The sequence below is a fragment of the Oncorhynchus mykiss genome, chromosome 21 (genome assembly GCF_013265735.2).
Source record: "Oncorhynchus mykiss isolate Arlee chromosome 21, USDA_OmykA_1.1, whole genome shotgun sequence".
In the NCBI taxonomy this organism is placed as follows: Eukaryota; Metazoa; Chordata; class Actinopteri; order Salmoniformes; family Salmonidae; genus Oncorhynchus; species Oncorhynchus mykiss.
In genome coordinates, this window is record NC_048585.1 from 46,437,735 (window position 1) to 46,459,062 (window position 21,328).

A 21,328-nucleotide genomic window follows, 5' to 3' on the forward strand; every position below is an offset into this window, starting at 1 on the left:
AGTCTCGAAGCCTGAAGATGAACAATGATATAATACCTTGACGTTATCCCTGGTCCCAAGCTCTTTCAGGAGCGTCTCGGCGTTCAGAAGGATCTGCTCAGTCGTGTTATCCTAATGAAGGAGAGAATAATAATAATAATAACAAGAGAACAAGGCTTAATTGGACACACTTGGGAAAATACATATCCTCTTTGAAATGCAAAACATCATGGAACAGCATTCTCTCTATGTTGCTGAGGCCCACTTATTTATGTATTTTATATAGGCTGGAGAAGTAACATTATTAGGCTTGTTATTTCAGCAAACCTGCAGCACTGACTTCAGCTGCCCCCCCCCCCCCCCCCCCCCTCCCTCCCTCTCCACTGCCATGGTTTAGAAAAGTTCTAGAGGGGAGGTAGGGTATTCCTACATATGAGATGCTTGATACATATGACCCCTGGGTATTAGCGCTATAGAGGGCAGGTGGGAGTGGGAACCGAATGGGTCAACGTTGGAGCCAAATTATTTCGCCAACCCAGCACTGCCTTCCACTTGCACCTCTCTCTTTCTCTTTTTACAATATTTTTTCTCTCTTTTCTCACTATGGAAATTCCTCCACATGGTGTTCTAACATATAACACAGTGGAGTTGCAGGACCAGGTGTGGATTGGCCACATGGGATGCGTAAAAAAACAACACACTATGGTCATGTTTCATGTGAAATGGGCCTTGGGATGAGTGCTGCTGAGAACCGTGTGATTTGTGATGGCCCGTCGTCACGCCTGTGCCCAGGTCCAGTTCAGCCTGGCCCGGTGCACACTGCACGCATTACACGTGTCATATAAATGCAAATGGTTCCTTCGGTCTGCAGGCGACTCAAATCAAAAGCCTACAATACGAGAGGTAGGAAGAGAGGGACAGGGGAAGGAGAAAAGGAGGGAGGGAGAGGGTAGAGAGAGAGGGAGAAAAACAGGGAGCAAGAGAAAGGAGGAGGGAGTGTTTGCACACTCTACTCATCGTCTCTCTATTTAGGAGAATCACACAGAACACCGACCATCTAATTTATTAGTAATGAACTCAGGAACTACAAGCCCTTTTTATGTCTGTAATTCTGCCTTTCTCCAAGATTTTTAACATAATTTGCTTTTCAAATCAAATTGTATTTGTCACAATCACCGAATACAACAGGTGTAGAAAGACCTTACAGTGAAATGCTTACTTACAAGGCCTAAACCAACAATGCAGTTTTAAGAAAAATAAGTGATAAAGTATTTACAAAATGAACTGAAGTAAAAAAAAAAATTTTTTTTTTTTTTTTACTTCTCCCTTTTGAAGAATGGGGAGTGAGGGAGGAGGAAACCGGAGTGGGGTGAGATGGAGGGAGTAAAGGTGCTGGCGCAGGATGGCACCATAGTGGGCACGACATTGGAATGGGTTCTTCCTGAGGATTAGCTCCTCATTCCACTGGCATTGTTTCTGTTGCAGACGGGAAGACACATGGCGGGAGACACAGAGGGGGGTTAGGGAATTACGGCAAACGTTTACTGATGCTTATCCCTTATGAAACGACTTCCTCCTCAAGGGCGATGGTGCTCGTATGGCCAATGACCCGGACACCCACACAGCCACAGCCAGCGATACAATGGTGGCACGATGCGTTCTGTCAAGTGCGTGATGAGAAAGCTGTTTTGGCACTCAAAACACTGTATTTGATTACTTTATTGACTAGTCTTTCCTAATTGTGTTCAAGCATGGTGTGTTTTGTTTTTGCCATGTCGTAATATCTTCCTTCCTCATCCTATTCGATCCCAAAATGTTTTGCCACATGAGTCTCATTTCAATTTCAACTTTGCAGATTTTCTGACTTTATACACTGCACTCTTTGAGAGAGGTAGTTAGCAAACCAGGCCAAAGGTCCTCCAGAGACACCAATACTCCTTAGCCGGCCCACAAGAACGGAATGGTCTACCTTATCAAAAGCTTTGGCCAAGTCAATAAAAATAGTAGCACAATATTGCTTAGAATCAAGGGCAATGGTGACATCATTGAGGACCTTTAAAGTTGCAGTGACACTTCCATAACCTGCGCAGAAACCAGACTGCATACCAGAGAGAATACTATAGACATTGATAGTTGACAAGTTTTTCCAACACTTTTGATAAACAGGGCAAAATAGAAATAGGCCTATAACAGTCAGTTAGGATCAGCTTGCCTTCCAAGCAATGGGAACCTCCTCAGAAAGGAGAAGCAGGTTAAAAAAGGTGGAGATAGGCTTGGCGATGATAGGGTCAGGAACCTTAAAGAAGAAAGGGTCTAAACCATCTGACCCAAACTTGACCCCCAACTTTGGGGTCAAGTTTAAGGAGCTCCTTTAGCACCTCGGACTCAGTGACTGCCTACATGGAGAAACTTTGTAGTGGGGCAGGGTAAAAAGAGGGAGAAGCATCGGGATAGTCATATTAGAAGGAGTGGGAGATGAGGAAATGTTGGACGGGCAAGGAGGCATGGCTGAGTCAAATAGGAGTCCTGACTTAATGAAGTGGTGATTAAAGAGTTCAGCCATGTGCTTCTTGTCAGTAACAACCACATCATCAACATTAAGGGACATGGGCAGCTGTGAGGAGGAGGGTTTCTTCTCCAGGTCTTTAACAGTTTTCCAGAACAGGTTTAGGACAGGTAAGGTACAGGCCGGTGCGGATGGAGGACGAAAACACCCAGCAACTGTCAACAAAGAGCTATTTGAAAGTTTAATGCTTAAAACCAGCAAATCAAATTCTTTGGGGACAGACTTGCTGGAGACAACCGAGCACTGAAGGTGATCCTTGGTAAAGATTGCCACTGAGGGCGGATGATTCTTTTTTTTAGGAGCATGACCGTATTTCTATTACACCCTGTGGCGCACTGCACTAGCATCAAATAGTCCCCATGATATGCAACTTTTCAAGGAAGTCAGTAACCAATACACACAGTCAGTTAGGAAAGCAAAGGCTAGCTTTTTCAAACAGAAATTTGCATCCTGCAGCACTAATTCCAAAAAGTTTAGGGACACTGTAAAGTCCATGGAGAATAAGAATACCTCCTCCCAGCTGCCCACTGCACTGAGACTAGGAAACACTGTCACCACTGATAAATCCACGATAATTGAGAATTTAAATAACCAATTCTCTACGGCTGGCCATGCTTTCCACCTGGCTACCCCAACTCTGGCCAACAGCTCTGCACCCCCCCGCAGCAACTGGCCCAAGCCCCCGCCCGCTTTATCTTCACCCAAATCCAGACAGCTGATGTACGGAAAGAGCTGCAAAATCTGGATCCCTACAAATCAGCTGGGCTAGATAATCTGGACCCTCTCTTCATAAAATGATCTGCCACCATTGTTGCAACCCCTATTACTAGCCTGTTCCACCTCCCTTTCCTATCGTCTGAGATTCCTAAAGATTGGAAAGTGGCCGTGGTCACCCCCCTCTTCAAAGGGGGAGACACTCTAGACCCAAACTGTTACAGACCTATATCCATCCTGCCTTTCTAAAGTCTTTGAAAGCCAAGTGAACAAACAGATCACCGACCATTTCGAATCCCACCGTACCTTCTCCGCTATGCAATCTGGTTTCCTAGCTGGTCACAGGTGCACCTCAGCCATGCTCAAGGTCCTAAATGATATCATAACCGCCATCGATAAAAGACAGTACTGTGCAGCCGTCTTCATCGACCTGGCCAAGGCTTCCGACTCTGTCAATCACCGTATTCTTATTGGCAGACTCAACAGCCTTGGTTTCTGACTGGCTGGCCTGGTTCACTACTTCTCAGATAGAGTTCAGTGTGTCAAATCGGAGGGCCTGTTGTCTGGACCTCTGGCAGTCTCTATGGGGGTGCCACAGGGTTTAATTCTCGGGAGGACTCTTTTCTCTGTATATATCAATGTTGTTGCTCTTGCTGTGGGTGATTCTCTGATCCACCTCCACGCAGACGACAGCATTCTGTATACATCTGGCCATTCTTTGGACACTGTGTTAACAAACATCCAAATGAGCTTCAACGCCACACAACACTCCTTCCGTGGCCTACAACTGCTTTTAAATGCTAGTAAAATGAAATGCATGCTCTTCAACCAATCGCTGCCCGCACCCACCCGCCTGACTACCATCACTACTCTGGACGGTTCTGACTTATGTTGACAACTACAACTACCTAGGTGTCTGGTTAAACTGTAAACTCTCCTTCTAGACTCACATTAAGCATCTCCAATCCAAAGTTAAATCTAGAATCGGCTTCCTATTTCGCAACAAAGTCTTCTTCACCCATGCTGCCAAACATACCCTCGTAAAACGGACTATCCTACCGATCCTTGACTTCGACGATGTAATTTACAAAACAGCCTCCAACACTCTACTCAGCAAATTGGATGCAGTCTATCACAGTGCCATCTGTTTTGTCACCAAAGCCCCATATACTACCCACCACTGCTACTTGTATGCTCTCGTTGGCTGGTCCTCGTTTCATATTCATCGCCAAATCCCCTGGCTCCAAGTCATCTATAAGTCTTTGCTAGCCTTATCTCAGCTCACTGGTCACTGGTCACCATAGCAACACCCACCCGTAGAACGCGCTCCAGCAGGTATATTTCACTGGTCATCCCCAAAGCCAACACCTCATTTGGCCGCCTTTCCTTCCAGTTCTCTGCTGCCAATGATTGGAATGAATCGCAAAAATCACTGAAGCTGGAGAATTATATCTCCCTCACTAACTTTAAGCATCAGCTGTCAGAGCAGCTTACTGATCGCTGCAGCTGTACACAGCCCAACTGTAAATGGCCCATCTGTAAATAGCCCATCCATCCAACTACCTACCTCATCCCCATATTTTTTTATGCTCTTTTGCACACCACTATTTCTGCTTGCACATCCTCATCTGCACATATATCACTCCAGTGTAAATTTCTAAATTGTAATTACTTTGCCACTATTGGCCTATTTATTGCCTTACCTCCTAATTTCATTTGCACACACTGTATACAGATTTTTCTAGTGTGTTATTGACTGTACGTTTGTTTATCCCATGTGTAACTCTGTGTTGTTGTTTTTGTCGCACTGCTTTGCTTTATCTTGGCCAGGTCGCAGTTGTAAATGAGAATATTTTCTCAATTGGCCTACCTAGTTAAATAAAGGTGAAAAAAATAAAAGAATATTGGATGACTGTCATTCATATTCCATTCACCCAGCTCAATGTAACTTTGATAGGTTTAGGCTACTACATGATACTCCAATTTTCCCGATACCCATCATGAAGATGCTACAACCTAGCCTACGAATGAAAGTTTACAAGGTAGGAGCACAGGTCGAGATACATTTTTGTAATCAAGGTGAGAGTCATTGACACATTCAATACCTGTCCGCATCTATCTGATCTAGGGTGTAATCATTAGTCCAACAGTTGCAAATGAGAGATTCTATTGGACAAATTCAGATATGTTTTACCTATTTCCCTCGTTCCGTTTGCTTCTGTTTTCAACATAATTGGTGGAATTAATACACTCCTGATCCCATGAAAACACAGTTCACTTTCCAAGCAGCCACATACAAACAGCATGATCCCTTTGATCGTTGTATAATTACTTCTCGCATGTGCTCTCCTCCTCCCCCCTTTTCCTTCACTTGTAGCTGATGTGCAAAACACATCAGTTGTCTGTGACCAGACTAAAAAACCTATCCAAGCCAAACCTTTATATCATAACCTCTAACCACTACACACAGCCTACCTACATCATTGACGCCATATTAACGTCATATGCAATTCAGTCAAGACCAAATTCTTATTTACAATGGCGGCCTAAACTGTCCAAACCCGGACAACACTGGGCCAATTGTGCGCCACCCTATGGCACTCCCAATCGCGGTCACTCGGGAGCCCTGGTTACTTTCTAAATGTAATCAGTTACAGTTACTAGCTACCTGTCCAAAATTGTAATCAGTAACGTAACTTTCGGGATACCCAAACTCAGTAACATAATCCGCTTAAGAGGTATTAGAAGAAGACAAAAATGTATGTTACCATTTGAACTACATATATTGCAGGATAAAGCAATGTTACAGTTTATAAAGATGCCCATTTATGGATGTTAATTTTACTTTATGGGTTGCTTATGTACACTTCATCTAACCCGTCGCTTTCTACAACGTATAATAATACAATTAAATTATATTTTTACATTAAAACCAAAGTATCAGAATTACAGTCATTCCAATAAATGTTATAACCCTTAATCTTCAAGAATAGGACTTGGAAAATATGGAAATAGAGATCAGCCAAATTGTTTTACCTGAGCGTGATCCCAAAACGAAGGACTTATTAGCAGCACTACTCATGGAGGACCACTAGTCATGGAGGATTGTGGACTACAGGAAAAGGAGGACCGAGCACGCCCCCAATCTCATAAACGGGAATATAGTGGAGCAGGTTGAGAGCTTCAAGATCCTCGGTGTCCACATCACCAACAAACTATCATGGTCCAAACACACCAAGATAGTCGTGAAGAAGGCATGACAAATTCTATTCTCCCTCAGGAGACTGAAAAGATTTGGCATGGGTCCTCAGATCCTCAAAAAGTTCTACTGCTACTGTCTGTTTATTATCTATGCAGTCACTTTAACTCTACCTACATGTACATATTACCTCAATTACCTCAACTAACCTGAGCCACGCACATTGACTCTGTACCGGTTCCCCCTGTACAGTGGCAAGAAAAAGTATGTGAACCCTTTGGAATTACCTGGATTTCTGCATAAATTGGTAATAAAATTTGATCTGATCTTCATCTAAGTAACAACAATAGACAAACACAGTCTGCTTAAACTAATAACACACAAACAATTATATGTGTTCATGTCTTTATTGAACACACAGTGTAAACATTCACAGTGCAGGGTAGGAAATGTATGTGAACCCTTGAATTTAATAATTGTGTCACGACTCCAACCGAAGGTGGCTCCCCTTCCCGTTCGGGTGGCGCTCGGCGGTCGTCGTCGCCGGCCTACTAGCTGCCACTGATTATTTTCTCCCCCTCCTTATGTGTTTATTGATTACACCTGTTTTGAGTTTGTTGTAATTAGTTGGGCTTTATTAGTCAGCCAGCCCGCCCGTTTCTTTGTGCGGGATTAATTATTGTAACCTTTGTGTTTGGTGTAGACCAATGTGTTGGTTTATGTTTGTGGAGTTTGCTGGACTGTTTTCGTCCCCCGTGTCTGGGGCATTTGTCTTGAGCACCCAGTGTTTCGTGGGGTGGCCGTTGTTCACCGTGTGTGCATTAAAAGAGCACTATATTGAACTCTCTGTTTTCCTGCGCCTGACTTCACACTCCCGACACCCAGAACATTACAAATTGGTTGAACCTCATTTGGCAGTAATAACCTCAACCAAACGTTTTCTGTAGTTGCGGATCAGACCTGTGCATCGGTCAGGAGGAATTTTGGACCATTCCTCTTTACAAAACTGTTTCAGTTCTGCAATATTCTTGGGATGTCTGGGGTGAACCGTACTCTTGAGGTCATGCCACAGCATCTCAATCAGGTTGAGGTCAGGACTCTGAGTGGGCCACTCCAGAAGGCATATTTTCGTCTGTTGAAGCCATTCTGTTGTTGATTTACTTCTGTGTTTTGGATTATTGTCCTGTTGCATCACCCAACTTTTGTTGAGCTTCAATTGGCAGACAGATAGCTTTACATTTTTCTGAAAAATGTCTTGATAAATTTGGGAATTCATTTTTCCGTCGATGATAGCAAGCTGTTCAGGCCCTGAGGTAGCAAAGCAGCCCCAAACCATAATGCTCCTTCCACCATACTTTAGAGCTGGGATGAGGATTTGATGTTGGTGTGCTATGGCTTTTTATTGTCTCCCTTCCAAACAACTCAACTTTAGTTTCATCTGTCTACAGAATATCCAGGTGCTCTTTTGCGAACTTCAGACGTGAAGCAATGTTTTTTTTGGAGTGCAGTGGCTTCTTCCATGGTGTCCTCCCATGAACACCATTCTTGTTAAGTGTTTTACGTATGGTAGAATTGTCAGCTGAGATGTTAGCATGTTCCAGAGATTTCTGTAAGTCTTTAGCTGAAACTCGAGGATTCTTCTTAACCTCATTGAGCATGCTGCTCTGTGCTCTGGGCAGTCATCTTTGCTGGATGGCCACTCCTAGGGAGAGTAGCAACACTGCTGAACTTGAACTTTAGATGCATGTGATAGCTAAATAAGAAAAAGCGGAAATGAAAAAAAAATACAACAAAATCTCTCTTCCTCTCTTGCTTCTAATTTATTCAAAACTGTTCAACTATTGTCTTTCCCTTTTTGAGTCAACCACTCACCACATTTTATGCACTGCAATGCTAGCTAGCTGTAGCTTATGCTTTCAGTACTAGATTCATTCTCTGATATTTTGATTGGGTGGGCAACATATCAGTTCATGCTGTAAGAGCTCTGATAGGTTGGAAAACCTCCTCCAGAGGTTGTCATAATTATTGTGAATATTTATGGAAGGGGGTGAGAACCACGAGCCTCCTAGGTTTTGTATTATAGTCAATGTACCAAGAGGAGGACGGAACCTAGCTGAACTCATCATGGTGCCCCTCTACAGAGTGCTGTTGAGGCTACTGTAGACCTTCATGGAAAAACAGTGTGATTGAATCAATTATTTGGTGACGTGAATATATTTAGTATAGTTTTATCTAAAAAGGATAACTTTAATGTTTCACTATTTTTAAGAACTTCACTGAGAAGAAAGGTCCTCCCCTTCCTCCTCTGAGGAGATTCAACTGCTAAAGTACACTGTCTACTGTTCTTTCTCTGTCTGCAACCCCAGCAGACACAGGATGTGTCCCAAATGGCACTCTATTCACTTTGTAGTGCACTTATTTTGACCAGGGCCCAAGGGGTACAATTGGTGACGCAACCACAGTCAGCGAGCCAGACATATCCCGCTTTATAAAGGGAAAGGCACAGAGCTGGGAACGGCTGATGTTCAGCCATTAGAGTTACATCATCACTGCGGCTGTGAATCAAAGTCGTGTTAGTGTGGAGAATCCGGAGCCTAGAGAAGGATGGTTAATACACCCAAGGGAGAGTAACACTGATCTTGATTGTATGACTTCATTTGCCTTTTTTAAATGTATACCTCCTACAGGTTTGAACATTTAATGTGAGTGAGTGAGTGAGTGAGTGAGTGGGTGGGTGGGTGGGTGGGTGGGTGGATAGATGATAGATAGATAGAGGGAGGGGTGTGTGTACACTTGTTTGAATGTGTTGAGGAGAAAAAGAGGAAGAAGTAAATATATTAGATGCATCTGAGACAATCATACCCAGTTTCCATGGACACCCAAAGTCTATCTGGGTTTTAACTTTCCTTCCAGTTTGATTTGAAGGTAATGTGTTGAAATTCAAGAGTCTGAAATTCAAGAGTCACTCAAGCAGATTCGATCTCGTGTTTCAAAAAGAGCACAAGCTTAGCGTTAGTGATTGGTTTCTTACGTCCATGCATAATTGAATGTAGATAAACAACATTCCAAGCACCTCTGTGAATTGAGATCTCCGTAGATCCCTTCTGGCTTTCAACCACAGCAAATGTACCTTTATCCTCCCACACAGGAAGATATTAAATCAATGCGTTTTCCCTCAGAAGTCAAGCTGTTCCACAGCTGGCAGTAAGGCCACCACTATCCCAATATCCATAGCATACCTGGGGGGAATTGAATAGGCTTTTCAAATCCCTGATTACAGCTTCAATTTCCGGTTCAGTCATCCTGACCTGGGAGTTAACTCCTCCAACGGAAATCCCTCCGTACCTTGAGTGGTGGGTAGTGGTGGCAGGGGTGCGGGCGAAGATCAGAGTGCAAATGAATAAGATATGAACAAGCATGGACACACAAACACACAAATAAATTCACACACATGCAGACACACACATACAGAAACAACACACAGTGCCATTTAATTTGACTCTTGACTCATGAGTTATAATTAGTGGGACATTGAACTTGACATTACACGCTATCTCAGATAACTTCGGTCACGTTGTTGGCATCATGTCTGAACATTCAAAGTTATGTAAGTGCTACCGAGCACAGAGTGAAGGTACCTTTTTTTGCCTGCTTTCTCATACGTCTTCAAGAGGAAGTCTGTCATGTTCCTCCCTGTCAGGTCCTGTAGTGTGTCCGTAGTATTCTGGATCCTCTGGAAATACATGACAATGAAATGTTATTACTTCTAACATATATAGGTTTTCTTTAGCCCAGAACTCATCAACATGTGACATGCATTTCACTACAGTATACAGACTTCTAAGGCAATCATTGGCTCTGAGAAAAAGGTGGAACAACTGACATTCAAAGCAATGGATATAATAGCAGTGCCATGCATATGCCATTTAGCAGACAGTATCCAAAGCGACACAGTCATACATCAATACAATTTACGTATAGGTGGCCCCAACGGGAATCAAACCCATGACCCCCAGCGTTGCAAGTGCCTTGCTCTACGAACTGACCGACACAGCAGGTTCCAAATAGTGTATTGTGCAAACGTTTGGAAATCCAGGCTTCATGATCTTAATCTGACGGAAGTTCAGCCTTAACAATGGCCACCATTCTAACACAACAGAGTTGGAAACACTTCCATCAATGCAAGCATCATTGCATGATAGTGGCACCGGCCACATTTCGAACCATAAACAACTCATATATGCATGGCGCTGTGGAACCCAACCAAGCACTCTGAACCCGATCATAATAGTCAATTAATGAGCCTGTTGGAACCTTCCCCGTCCCCGTGATGCATCCAAAGCTGTGGCTAATGTCAAAGGGCTCTAATTAGCACGTACTCTGCATACATTGGCACATTCAGACAATTAGGGAAGACACGACACAGTGGTGCGTTTCCACTCCACATATCCTCCATAGCCACATCCAACAACTAGCACCTCCCTGTCTGGCCCAGTTCATTTCAGGGCAGCGGGATACAAAACTGATTAGGATGATTCCTTGGCAAGGCACATGGAGACTGCTAATTAGGATCCAGAATCCCACTCCCCGACCCTCCCTCCCATATTCCCTCACACTCTCCCCAAGCCGAGCATCGAGCCCCCCCCCCCCCCCCAACCTGACTCCCTTTAACAAATGGTGTTCTATCCACCCTTCTCTGGGTTCCTAGCTTAGCGCGCTAACCGAGGGTAAACACTGCACTCGGAGAGAGACTACTGTTTAAATAAACGCCCCCACACCGATTAGCAGTGTTTGTACGCCTCTTTTCTATTTGTTGTTCGGTAATGACATGGATCTGTATGCAAACAGGCGCTGGTTCGTTAATTAATTCATAGCTTGGTTGGGGCGAGGGGCCTGATTAGGAGGGGAGAGGGGAAAGGGGGGTTCCATTCCAAAAGCTTACCTGTCCCCCTGATACATATTGAAATGGTTTTATGTTATTGTTTTTACAGATGAGTGCCCAGTAATCTAAATAATCCAACCAGGATGTATTTGGTTATATAGTTCGACTTTCCAGGTCCACCCCTAGTCGAACTGTAGATACAGGCCAGCTGCAAAAAAATGCAGTCTGTAATAGCAGAACTCAATTCCAAATGAGATGAAAATACAGTACATTGATGTAGCTTTGGACTCTATACCCACTGCATACCATTAGTTATCTGCAAAATGAACAATGTGATTTTGAATGTAGTTAAAAATGTGGTTACTGTAATAGTGAAACAGCTCGGAAGTTTTGTAAGAGGAAGAAGATGAGACCCGACACACTGTTTACCGTTGAACAATCTGGGTCTCCGTTACGAGCAGCAAGAGCTTCAAAATAAACAAACAGATGGTTAGAGTGTTGACTGTACTATGCACAATGAGCCTGAGCTCACAGCTCAGACAGCCAGCATGAGAGTCGAATTGCATTGGCTGCATTTCACCTCCTCCAATAGAAACCACAGATAAGTTGCCATTGCTTCCAACACTCAATGGGCATGTGTACTAATATGGACACCGTACATATTTATATAGGTCATAGAAAGATAGAGGAAAAGTTTGTTGTAATGGCAAAAAAAAAATGAATGAAATAGTATCAATGCATGTGTTTGATACCTTTCTTTTATTCCATTTCGGCCATTACAATGAACCTGTCCTCGGATATCTCCTCCCACCTTGCCACTTCTGATCCCAGTTATTTACCTGGAACGTTCTCTCTCTTCACTTGGCATTCTATACTTCACATCACTCATTCCACACACGTATGCCACTCTAGACCACATGACGGCAGGTTGATGACACACAGGAGAGGCAAACAGGAGAGAGGCAAATGTAAACTCAGAGTAATCAAATCTGGGGAATAAGCTGGCACGCCGCGGTGTTGGAGAGACGATAAGAGAATAGGCTTCTTATTAATCTCTGCACACAGTCTCTGTATCTTGGGAAACCTCAATAACCAACTTCCAATTCTACCTGGCACAAACAAATGCAATCTTTGGGACGTAGAGTTCTGCTTGAAGCGATGTGAACCACCTGCTGTACGTAGCTATGCAGGCCTAGGCTGAGGTTAACTCATCTAGTTTGTTGATTTGTCAGAAATGCTGAATTATGATCAAGTCAATTTTGTTTTCTTATGTTTTTAAAAGACAACATTTAATTGCCATTTTCAGAAATGCATGACTTGTAATTCTTATTTCCTGTCAAAAGTGCTGCACCTGTCTTGTTGGTGGAGGTGGATCTTGGCAAAGTAACTGCTAGTAAGTTATTTGTAAATACTAGGAACTAAAGTGATGGATTGTGACTCAAATCGTATCTTGTTGGCAGGAAATTACAAGGAATTTCTGTATATGTTGGCAGCAGCAAGTGGATACGTGCATTTGTGTGCCTACGTGCATGTTTTGAATACATTTGCTAATATATCACTGAGTGGATCAACCTCCAACGTAAGGCTGTGTTCAAAATAATAATAATAATACAAACATAAGCCAGAGACATTGCCATCTTTACAAGTCAACAATGCCTAGCTGCAGTTTTACTAAAATAAATAAATACATTTACAGGGCCTCATTCCACCATCTGGCTCATCTTGCAACCTCACAACCTTTTCCTTTTTGTCTTCCAATGTGCCCTTCCTTGCTGAACGCTTCGCTTCGGACAGGTCATTTAACACTAGAATGGATCTAGGGGGTAGAAGCCAAAATGACAAATCAACAGTAGCCTCTTAGAGCAAAGATGTGACCGACCCATATCGTGGGTTCTGTCTGCTTGAATTCAGGTTGCAGGACTTGCCAGTACATAGTGTGGTTCATTATCTGATTATCTACCTCAAAGAGAGGCCTAGGCTGGCCAATAGGGAGATCCGTTCCCAATAAACTGAACTCTGATTCATATTGTTACGAAGATAATACAATGTAATTGGTCATGCACAATAGAATAACAACGCCATGCCAGGACAACTCCCCCAAAGCAAAGTGCAAGTTATTAAAACCATCCTGGTCAAGTGTGCAGCACTGCCAATTAAAAAAGAGAAGTCAATTAGTATCAAATATCAAGGCCTATTTTAGAACATCCCTGCTGAAAAAGCCAGCATACAGTAGACCAACATAGGCTGGCCCAGCATATTTGCTGGTGATACCTTCGCTGTGCTTTCATGGCATTGTGTTTTGCTGTGGACCAGCCTTCACTGTGTTTTTGCTGGTGACCGGCCTTCGCTGTGTTTCTGCTGGTAAGCAACCGTCATTATGTTTTCATAGTGACCAGCCTTTGCTGTGTTACCATAGCGACAATACTTTTTTGTGTTTGGTGGTAACGAGACTACAGTGTTTCTTCTTGGTTACCACCCACCCTGGTGACCAACATAGAATCACTTAGACTACCCAAACCATGTAAAATGGAACAAACATTTCAATAACGGGTGCAATAAATCAAACTAGCAGAATGGATTAGTTTAGAAAAATGTATGTTATTTATCTTTGTTTAGCATATGATTAATTAATCAATCAATGTACCTGCAAAAACACAACAAACAAAAATGACATTAAAACAAACTACAAAAGAGCATGCTGGGAAATATGATCAATGAGAGTGGTCAGACCAGCAGCTAAACTATGCTGGACAAGCATAGACCAGCTTGGTCACCAGCATCACCAGCATAAACTGGAATGTTACTGCGGGTGTAGCGAAATGCATATGTTTCTAGTTCAAACAGTGCAGTAATGTCTAACAAGTAACATCTAACAAATTTCAATTTACATGAATGGAATTAAGTATATATAAATATTAGGACAAGCAATGTCAGAGCGGTATATCCTAAAATACAGTGGAATAGGACAGAATACAGTATATATACAGTTGAAGTCGGAAGTTTACATACACTTAGGTTGGAGTCATTAGAACTCGTTTTTCAACCACTCCACAAATGACTTGTTAACAAACTATAGTTTTGGCAAGTCGGTTAGGACATCTACTTTGTGTATGACACAAGTAATTTTTTCAACAATTGTTTACAGACAGATTATTTCACTGTATCACAATTCCAGTGGGTCAAAAGTTTACATACACTAAATTGACTGTGCCTTTAAACAGCTTGGAATATTCCAGAAAATGATGCCATGGCTTTAGAAGCTTCTGATAGGCTAATTGACATCATTTGAGTCAATTGGAGGTGTACCTGTGGATGTATTTCAAGGCCTACCTTCAAACTCAGTGCCTCTTTGCTTGATCATGGGAAAATCAAAAGAAATCAGCCAAGACCTCATAAAACAATTGTAGATCTCCACAAGTCTGGTTCATCCTTGGGAGCAATTTCCAAATGCCTGAAGGTACCACATTCATCCGTACAGACAACAATATGCAAGTATAAAAACCATGGGACCACGCAGCCGTCATACCACTCAGGGAAGAGACGCGTTCTGTCTCCTAGAGATAAACGTACCTTGGTCCGAAAAGTGCAAATCAATCCCAGAACAACAGCAAATGACCTTGTGAGGATGCTGGAGGAAACAGGCACAAAAGTATCTATATCCACAGTAAAACGAGTCCTATATCGACCTAACCTAAAAGGCCGCTCAGCAATGAAGAAGCCACTGCTCCGAAACTGCCATAAAAAAAAGCCAGACTATGGTTTGCAACTGCACATGGGGACAAAGATTGTACTTTTGGGAGAAATATCCTCTGGTCTGATAAAACAAAAATAGAGCTGTTTGGCCAAAATGACCATTGTTATGTTTGGAGGAAAAAGGGGGAGGCTTGCAAGCCAAAGAACACCATCCCAACGTGAAGCACGGGGGTGACAGCATCATTTTGTGGGGGTGCTTTGCTGCATGAGGGACTGGTGCGCTTCACAAAATAGATGGCATCATGAGGCAGGAAAATTATGTGGATATATTGAAGCAACATCTCAAGACATCAGTCAGGAAGTTAAAGCTTGGTCGCAAATGGGTCTTCCAAATGAACAATGACCCCAAGCATACTTCCAAAGTTGTGGCAAAATGGCTTAAGGACAACAAAGTCAAGGTATTTTAGTGGCCATCACAAAGCCCTTACCTCAATCCCATAGTAGATGTGTGTGCAGAACTGAAAAAGCGTGTGCGAGCAAGGATGCCTACAAAGCTGAATCAGTTACACCAGCTCTGTCAGGAGGAATTGTCCAAAATTCACCCACCTTACTGTGGGAAGCTTGTGGAAGGCTACCCAAAATGTTTGACCCAAGTTAAATAATTTTAAAAGCAATGCTACCAAATACTAATTGAGTGTATGTAAACTTCTAACCCACTGGGAATGTGATGAAAGAAATAAAAGCTGAAATAAATAATTTTCTCTACTATTATTCTGACATATCACATTCTTAAAATAAAGTGATGATCCTAACGATGGTTATTTAAGATAGATGATCCTAACGACTGCCTTGAGATAGATGCTGTTTTTCAGTCTCTTGGCCCCAGCTTTGATGCACCTGTACCGACCTCGCCTTCTGGATGATAGCGGGGTGACAGGCATTGGCTCAGTTAGTTGTTGTGCTTGATGATCTTTTTGGCCTTCCAGTGACATCGGGGGCTGTCGGTGTACTGGAGGACAGGTAGTTTGCCCCCGATGATGCGTTGGGCGGCACCACCCTCTGGAGAGCCCTGCGGTTGTGGGCAGTGCAGTTGCTGTACCAGGCGGTGATACGACCTGACAGGATGCTTTCAATTGTGCATCTGTAAAGGTTTGTGATGGTTTTAGGTGCCAAGCCAAATTTCTTCAGCCTCCTTAGGTTGAAGAGGCTCTGTTGTGCCATGTTCACCACACTGCCTGTGTGGGTGGACCATTACAGTTTATCAGTGATGTGTACACCGAGGAACTTCAGGCTTTCCTCCTTTTCCACTGCGGTCCCGTCGATGTGGATAGGGGGGTTCTCCCTCGGTTGTTTCCTGAATTCCATGATCAGCTACTTTGTTTTGTTGACGTTGGTTGAGAGGTTATTTTCCTGGCACTGCTCTCCCAGAGCCCTCACCTCCTCCCTGTAGGCTGTCTTGTCATTGTTGGTAATCAAGTTTACTACTGTTGTGGCAAAATTGATGATTGAGTTGGAGGCTTGCATGGCCACGCAGTCATGGGTAATTGGGAGTACAGGAGGGGGCTGAGCACACATCAAATCAAAGTTTATTTGTCATGTGCGCCGAATACAACAGGTGGTTACTTACAGTGCTTACTTACAGGCTCTAACCAATGGTGTGGAAAACAAGGTATATGTGTGTGTGTGTGTGTGTGTGTGTGTGTGTGTGTGTGTGTGTGTGTGTAGGTAGGTAGGTAAATAAAGAAATAAAACAACAGTAAAAAGACATTTGAAAAAAGAGTAGCAAGGCTATATACAGACACCTGTTAGTCCGGCTTATTGAGGTAGTATGTACATATAGGTATTGTTAAAGTGACTGCATACTGTGGGGCAAAAAAGTATTTAGTCAGCCACCAATTGTGCAAGTTCTCCAACTTAAAAAGATGAGGCCTGTAATTTTCATCATAGGTACACTTCAACTATGACAGACAAAATGAGAAAAAAAATCCAGAAAATCACATTGTAGGATTTTTAATGAATGCAAATTATGGTGGAAAATAAGTATTTGGTAACCTACGAACAAGCAAGATTTCTGGCTATCACAGACCTGTAACTTCGTCTTTAAGAGGCTCCTCTGTCCTCCACTCGTTACCTGTATTAATGGCACCTGTTTGAACTTGTTATCAGTATGAAAGAAACCTGTCCACAACCTCAAACAGTCACACTCCAAACTCCACTATGCCCAAGACCAAAGAGCTGTCAAAGGACACCAGAAACAAAATTGTAGACCTGCACCAGGCTGGGAAGACTGAATCTGCAATAGGTAAGTAGCTTGGTTTGAAGAAATCAACTGTGGGAGCAATATTTAGGAAATGGAAGACATACAAGACCACTGATAATCTCCCTCGATCTGGGGCTCCACGCAAGATCTCACCCCGTGGGGTCAAAATGATCACAAGAACGGTGAGCAAAAATCCCAGAACCACACGGGGGGACCTAGTGAATGACCTGCAGAGAGCTGGGACCAAAGTAACAAAGCCTACCATCAGTAACACACTATACCGCCAGGGACTCAAATCCTGGAGTGCCAGATGTGTCACCCTGCTTAAGCCAGTACATGTCCAGGCACGTCTGAAGTTTGCTAGAGCATTTGGATGATCCAGAAGAAGATTGCGAGAATGTCATATGGTCAGATGAAACCAAAATATAACTTTTTGGTAAAAACTCAACTCGTCGTGTTTGGAGGACAAAGAATGCTGAGTTGCATCCAAAGAACACCATACCTACTGTGAAGCATGGGGGTGGAAACATCATGCTTTGGGGCTGTTTTTCTGCAAAGGGACCAGGACGACTGATCCGTGTAAGGGAAAGAATGAATGGGGCCATGTATCGTGAGATTTTGAGTGAAAACCTCCTTTCATCAGCAAGGGCATTGAAGATGAAACGTGGCTGGGTCTTTCAGCATGACAATGATCCCAAACACACCGCCCGGGCAACGAAGGAGTGGCTTCGTAAGAAGCATTTCAAGGTCCTGGTGTGGCCTAGCCAGTCTCCAGATCTCAACCCCATAGAAAATCTTTGGAGGGAGTTGAAAGTCCGTCTTGCCCAGCAACAGCCCCAAAACATCACTGCTCTAGAGGAGATCTGCAAGGAGGAACGGGCCAAAATACCAGCAACAGTGTGTGAAAACCTCGTGAAGACTTACAGAAAACGTTTGAGCTCTGTCATTGCCAACAAAGGGTATATAACAAAGTATTGAGATAAACATTTGTTATTGACCAGGTCAGAATAGTTTGTGCAATGCTTTGTTCAAGGGTTGTTTAGCTTCATTTTGAAGGCTTGCTAAAGCATATCTCAATGAATTTGGATTTAAGCATTTTCAAGAACTCTACTCACATAAGTAGTGAATGAAGAAAATATGCACAACTTAAAATATTTATTTGATAGATAAGGGTGGCAAGGCTATGCAACAGTAGCTGAGTAGAGTTTCCTGATGATAAAGACATCAAACGTAATACTCAGAGAGCTGTGGCTTTATCAATTCCTTTGCACGCATGAAGGCCTTTTAATTTGTTACAGTTAAATATCGCCAGCCAACGAGTGCCAATACATGAGAATTGTAAATTGTATGTCATTTCCATGGAAACGTAAATCTCTCTCTCTCTCTCTGTGTGTGTGTGTGTGTGTTTTTCAAGGACATATTGGGAGGATAGCAAGGATAAAAGATAAAAGAAATCTACTCCAAAGCCTGTACGTCATGTCATGGTTAATTCAATACTAGCTTCTTTTTTTTTTTTTTTTTTTTTTTTTTTAGGTCAAAGGGAATATATTCTCCCAATGTTCTGGGTTTCTGTTGGTGGTTCGGCCAAAGAGCCACATCAATTCAAGCCCCCCCTTTACAGGACCATGGAGCACAGGTAAGCAATCTATAGCACTCATTGTTTAATAAATTAAGTGTGTGTGTGTGTGTGTGTGTGTGTGTGTCTATGTGGGTGCGTGCGCAGTGTGTCCGTTCGTGTGTGTGCAGTGTCTGTCCGTGTGTGGTCTGTGTGTGTGCATAGGGTGCGTCAGTTTGAATGTGTGTAGGGTTGGGTGGCACAAAGAGACATTCAAATAAAAATACTGTGATTTTAAAGAAGGGAGGGAAATAATAGACAATGGAGAGAGAGAGAGACACTGACTGCCGTGAAAAAAAAACTCATGTATCCAACAGCACCTTTTAATGGGACACCTTGACAGCCTTGTCGAGATCCGGAACATCCAGGTGTCAGAATAAGACAGGTCACGGAAATTGTACTCTTTTTGTCCGACTGTCTCGGCAAGCATCCCCATCCCATAATACCTGTTCTCCAACCCTCACTTCAAAACGGACCCATCTTGTCTGGCTTGTCACAAGAGGGGGGGGCACAGCGAGGCTTGCGCACAAGCTCAACGAGGCATTACATATCCGGCAAGGGCAGACGTCATGTGATAGTCCAGTCCATCACTATAAAGGAGCTTTTGGAAGGAGGGGGAGAAATGAGGTCTGGGGATGAGCAGAGCATCATCTCAAGGAGTCGTTTCGCAAAACAGCATGGGCTCCGGGTAGGGGAAGTCATTGGCTTTCAAAGGCCTCTTACTGTCTGTCTGAGAGGGCTCAGCACACATGTGTATGTATACACATACAGTGCTCACACACACACACACACACACACACACACACACACACACACACACACACACAGAGGTACTGTATGCATACATAATGCACACTTTGAGCAAGGCATTTAACCCCTAACCTGCTTCAAGGGCCTGCTCTGTGCCGCTTGCCATGTGCCGCTTCCAGCTTTTTGGTGTATGTGTGTTTGTGTTTGTGTGTGTAAGAATATGTGCGTGTGTGTGTGTCACAGGTGTGACTAATTTCCCATCCATTCAGTTAATGCATCAAGCATTTTCATTGTACAATTGAACTGATTATGAAATTTCAATGTGTGTGTTTAAACCTCCCTCTTTTTTATGTTCTAGGCGTCCGCCCACAGGAAGTGAATGCAGTCCGGAGGCATGGTGGAACATTGTGTGCAGTAAGCTAATGGCATTGTTTGTTGAGAGCACGTGGATAATGTAGTTGTTTAAGCTGTGGAGAACCTGAGAAAATAGACACATGTCTCCAGGGCCACTTCCTGTGCCCCTTTCTGTCTGGTTTGTTGATGTTGGTATTTTAAACTATGCATTGGCTAAAAGCAAACTGTGGAATAGAACATGTGAGATGTACCCAACCTGAGCCACATGTCCTCTTAAATATGTTGTTTAGTTTAAAACTGTTGTTTAGTCTCTACTTCACTCTGCCTGCTCAGCCCAGATCCAAAAGAACCTGTCACTCTTCCACCACATAGATGTGTGTGTGGTGTCCGGCAGTAGATTATAATGAAGCAAGGACAATAAAATATCTGTTTAAGAAAATATACATGAAATAGTTTCTTGTTTTTTCTCCTGAAAAGCCAACAGTTCCTCTTTGCCAAGACTTTGTCAAACATTCCAATTAGCCATCTTACAAGAATGAGGCCTTTGCAGTCAAACATCTCAATTTTCATTCCAAGATGATGCGGTACTTCAGAACAAGATGCCAAGCAGAATAAAAACTCACCTCCCACACCAGCTACAGAGAACCAAATGATCTCATATTTCTCAGACTGTGCTTTTGGATACTTGTTTGCAAACTGGGTAAGTACTACATCCGTCTCTCTGACATTTAACTTCCACTGAGGGGGGAAAAAAGGGGAATAAACTGAGGAACAGTCGCTGTCGAAAAGCCAACGCGTTGGCACCACACCTTCGCTTAGCGCTGCTGGCTTAAAGTGTCACTCCTTACACCTCTGTCACGGTTGATGTCAATTCATACATCTACCGTATTTGATTTCTCACCCCTATTTTCTGTTTTGATCAACTGAATTGACCATCCAGGTGGGTGATGAACTATGTCGACCACTCAACACCGGCTGTAACCTCACATCAAATCAACCACCAGAACCTCCTCACCAGTACGGTGTTGATGCTCCCTCTAAAGGAGTACATAGTATCTCTCCCAGCTGGTATATGGACAGGCACATGATGTAGCAATACAAAGTCCCAGAATCACGTGAAGGTCATGTCTGTCACATCCAGAGTGTTTATCTGTCGATGATTGTGTCTTGAAAAGCATGACTGAAAGAATTGGTTTTAGTTTTTGTTTGCAAATGTGGGATATTGACTTTCGAGTCACATGTTCCTAAGCCACCAGGGAAAAAAGTCAAATAATCAGTCAAATAAATCACTGGGTACAGTATAACAAAATGTTGCT

At 43.1% G+C, this 21,328-nt stretch overlaps 1 protein-coding gene across 1 annotated transcript in view; it reads right to left on the reverse strand.

The window, feature by feature from the left end:
• LOC110500599 (phospholipid-transporting ATPase ABCA1) overlaps nt 1-21,328 on the reverse strand; it is a 223,800-nt gene that overhangs the window by 80,026 nt on the left and 122,446 nt on the right. The window contains exons 25-27 of the mRNA XM_036956518.1: nt 10,097-10,191; nt 9,698-9,803; nt 37-111 (exon numbers count right to left, since the gene is read on the reverse strand). Coding sequence (XP_036812413.1) covers nt 37-111; nt 9,698-9,803; nt 10,097-10,191 — 276 coding nt within the window. The remainder of the gene's footprint in view (nt 1-36; nt 112-9,697; nt 9,804-10,096; nt 10,192-21,328) is intronic.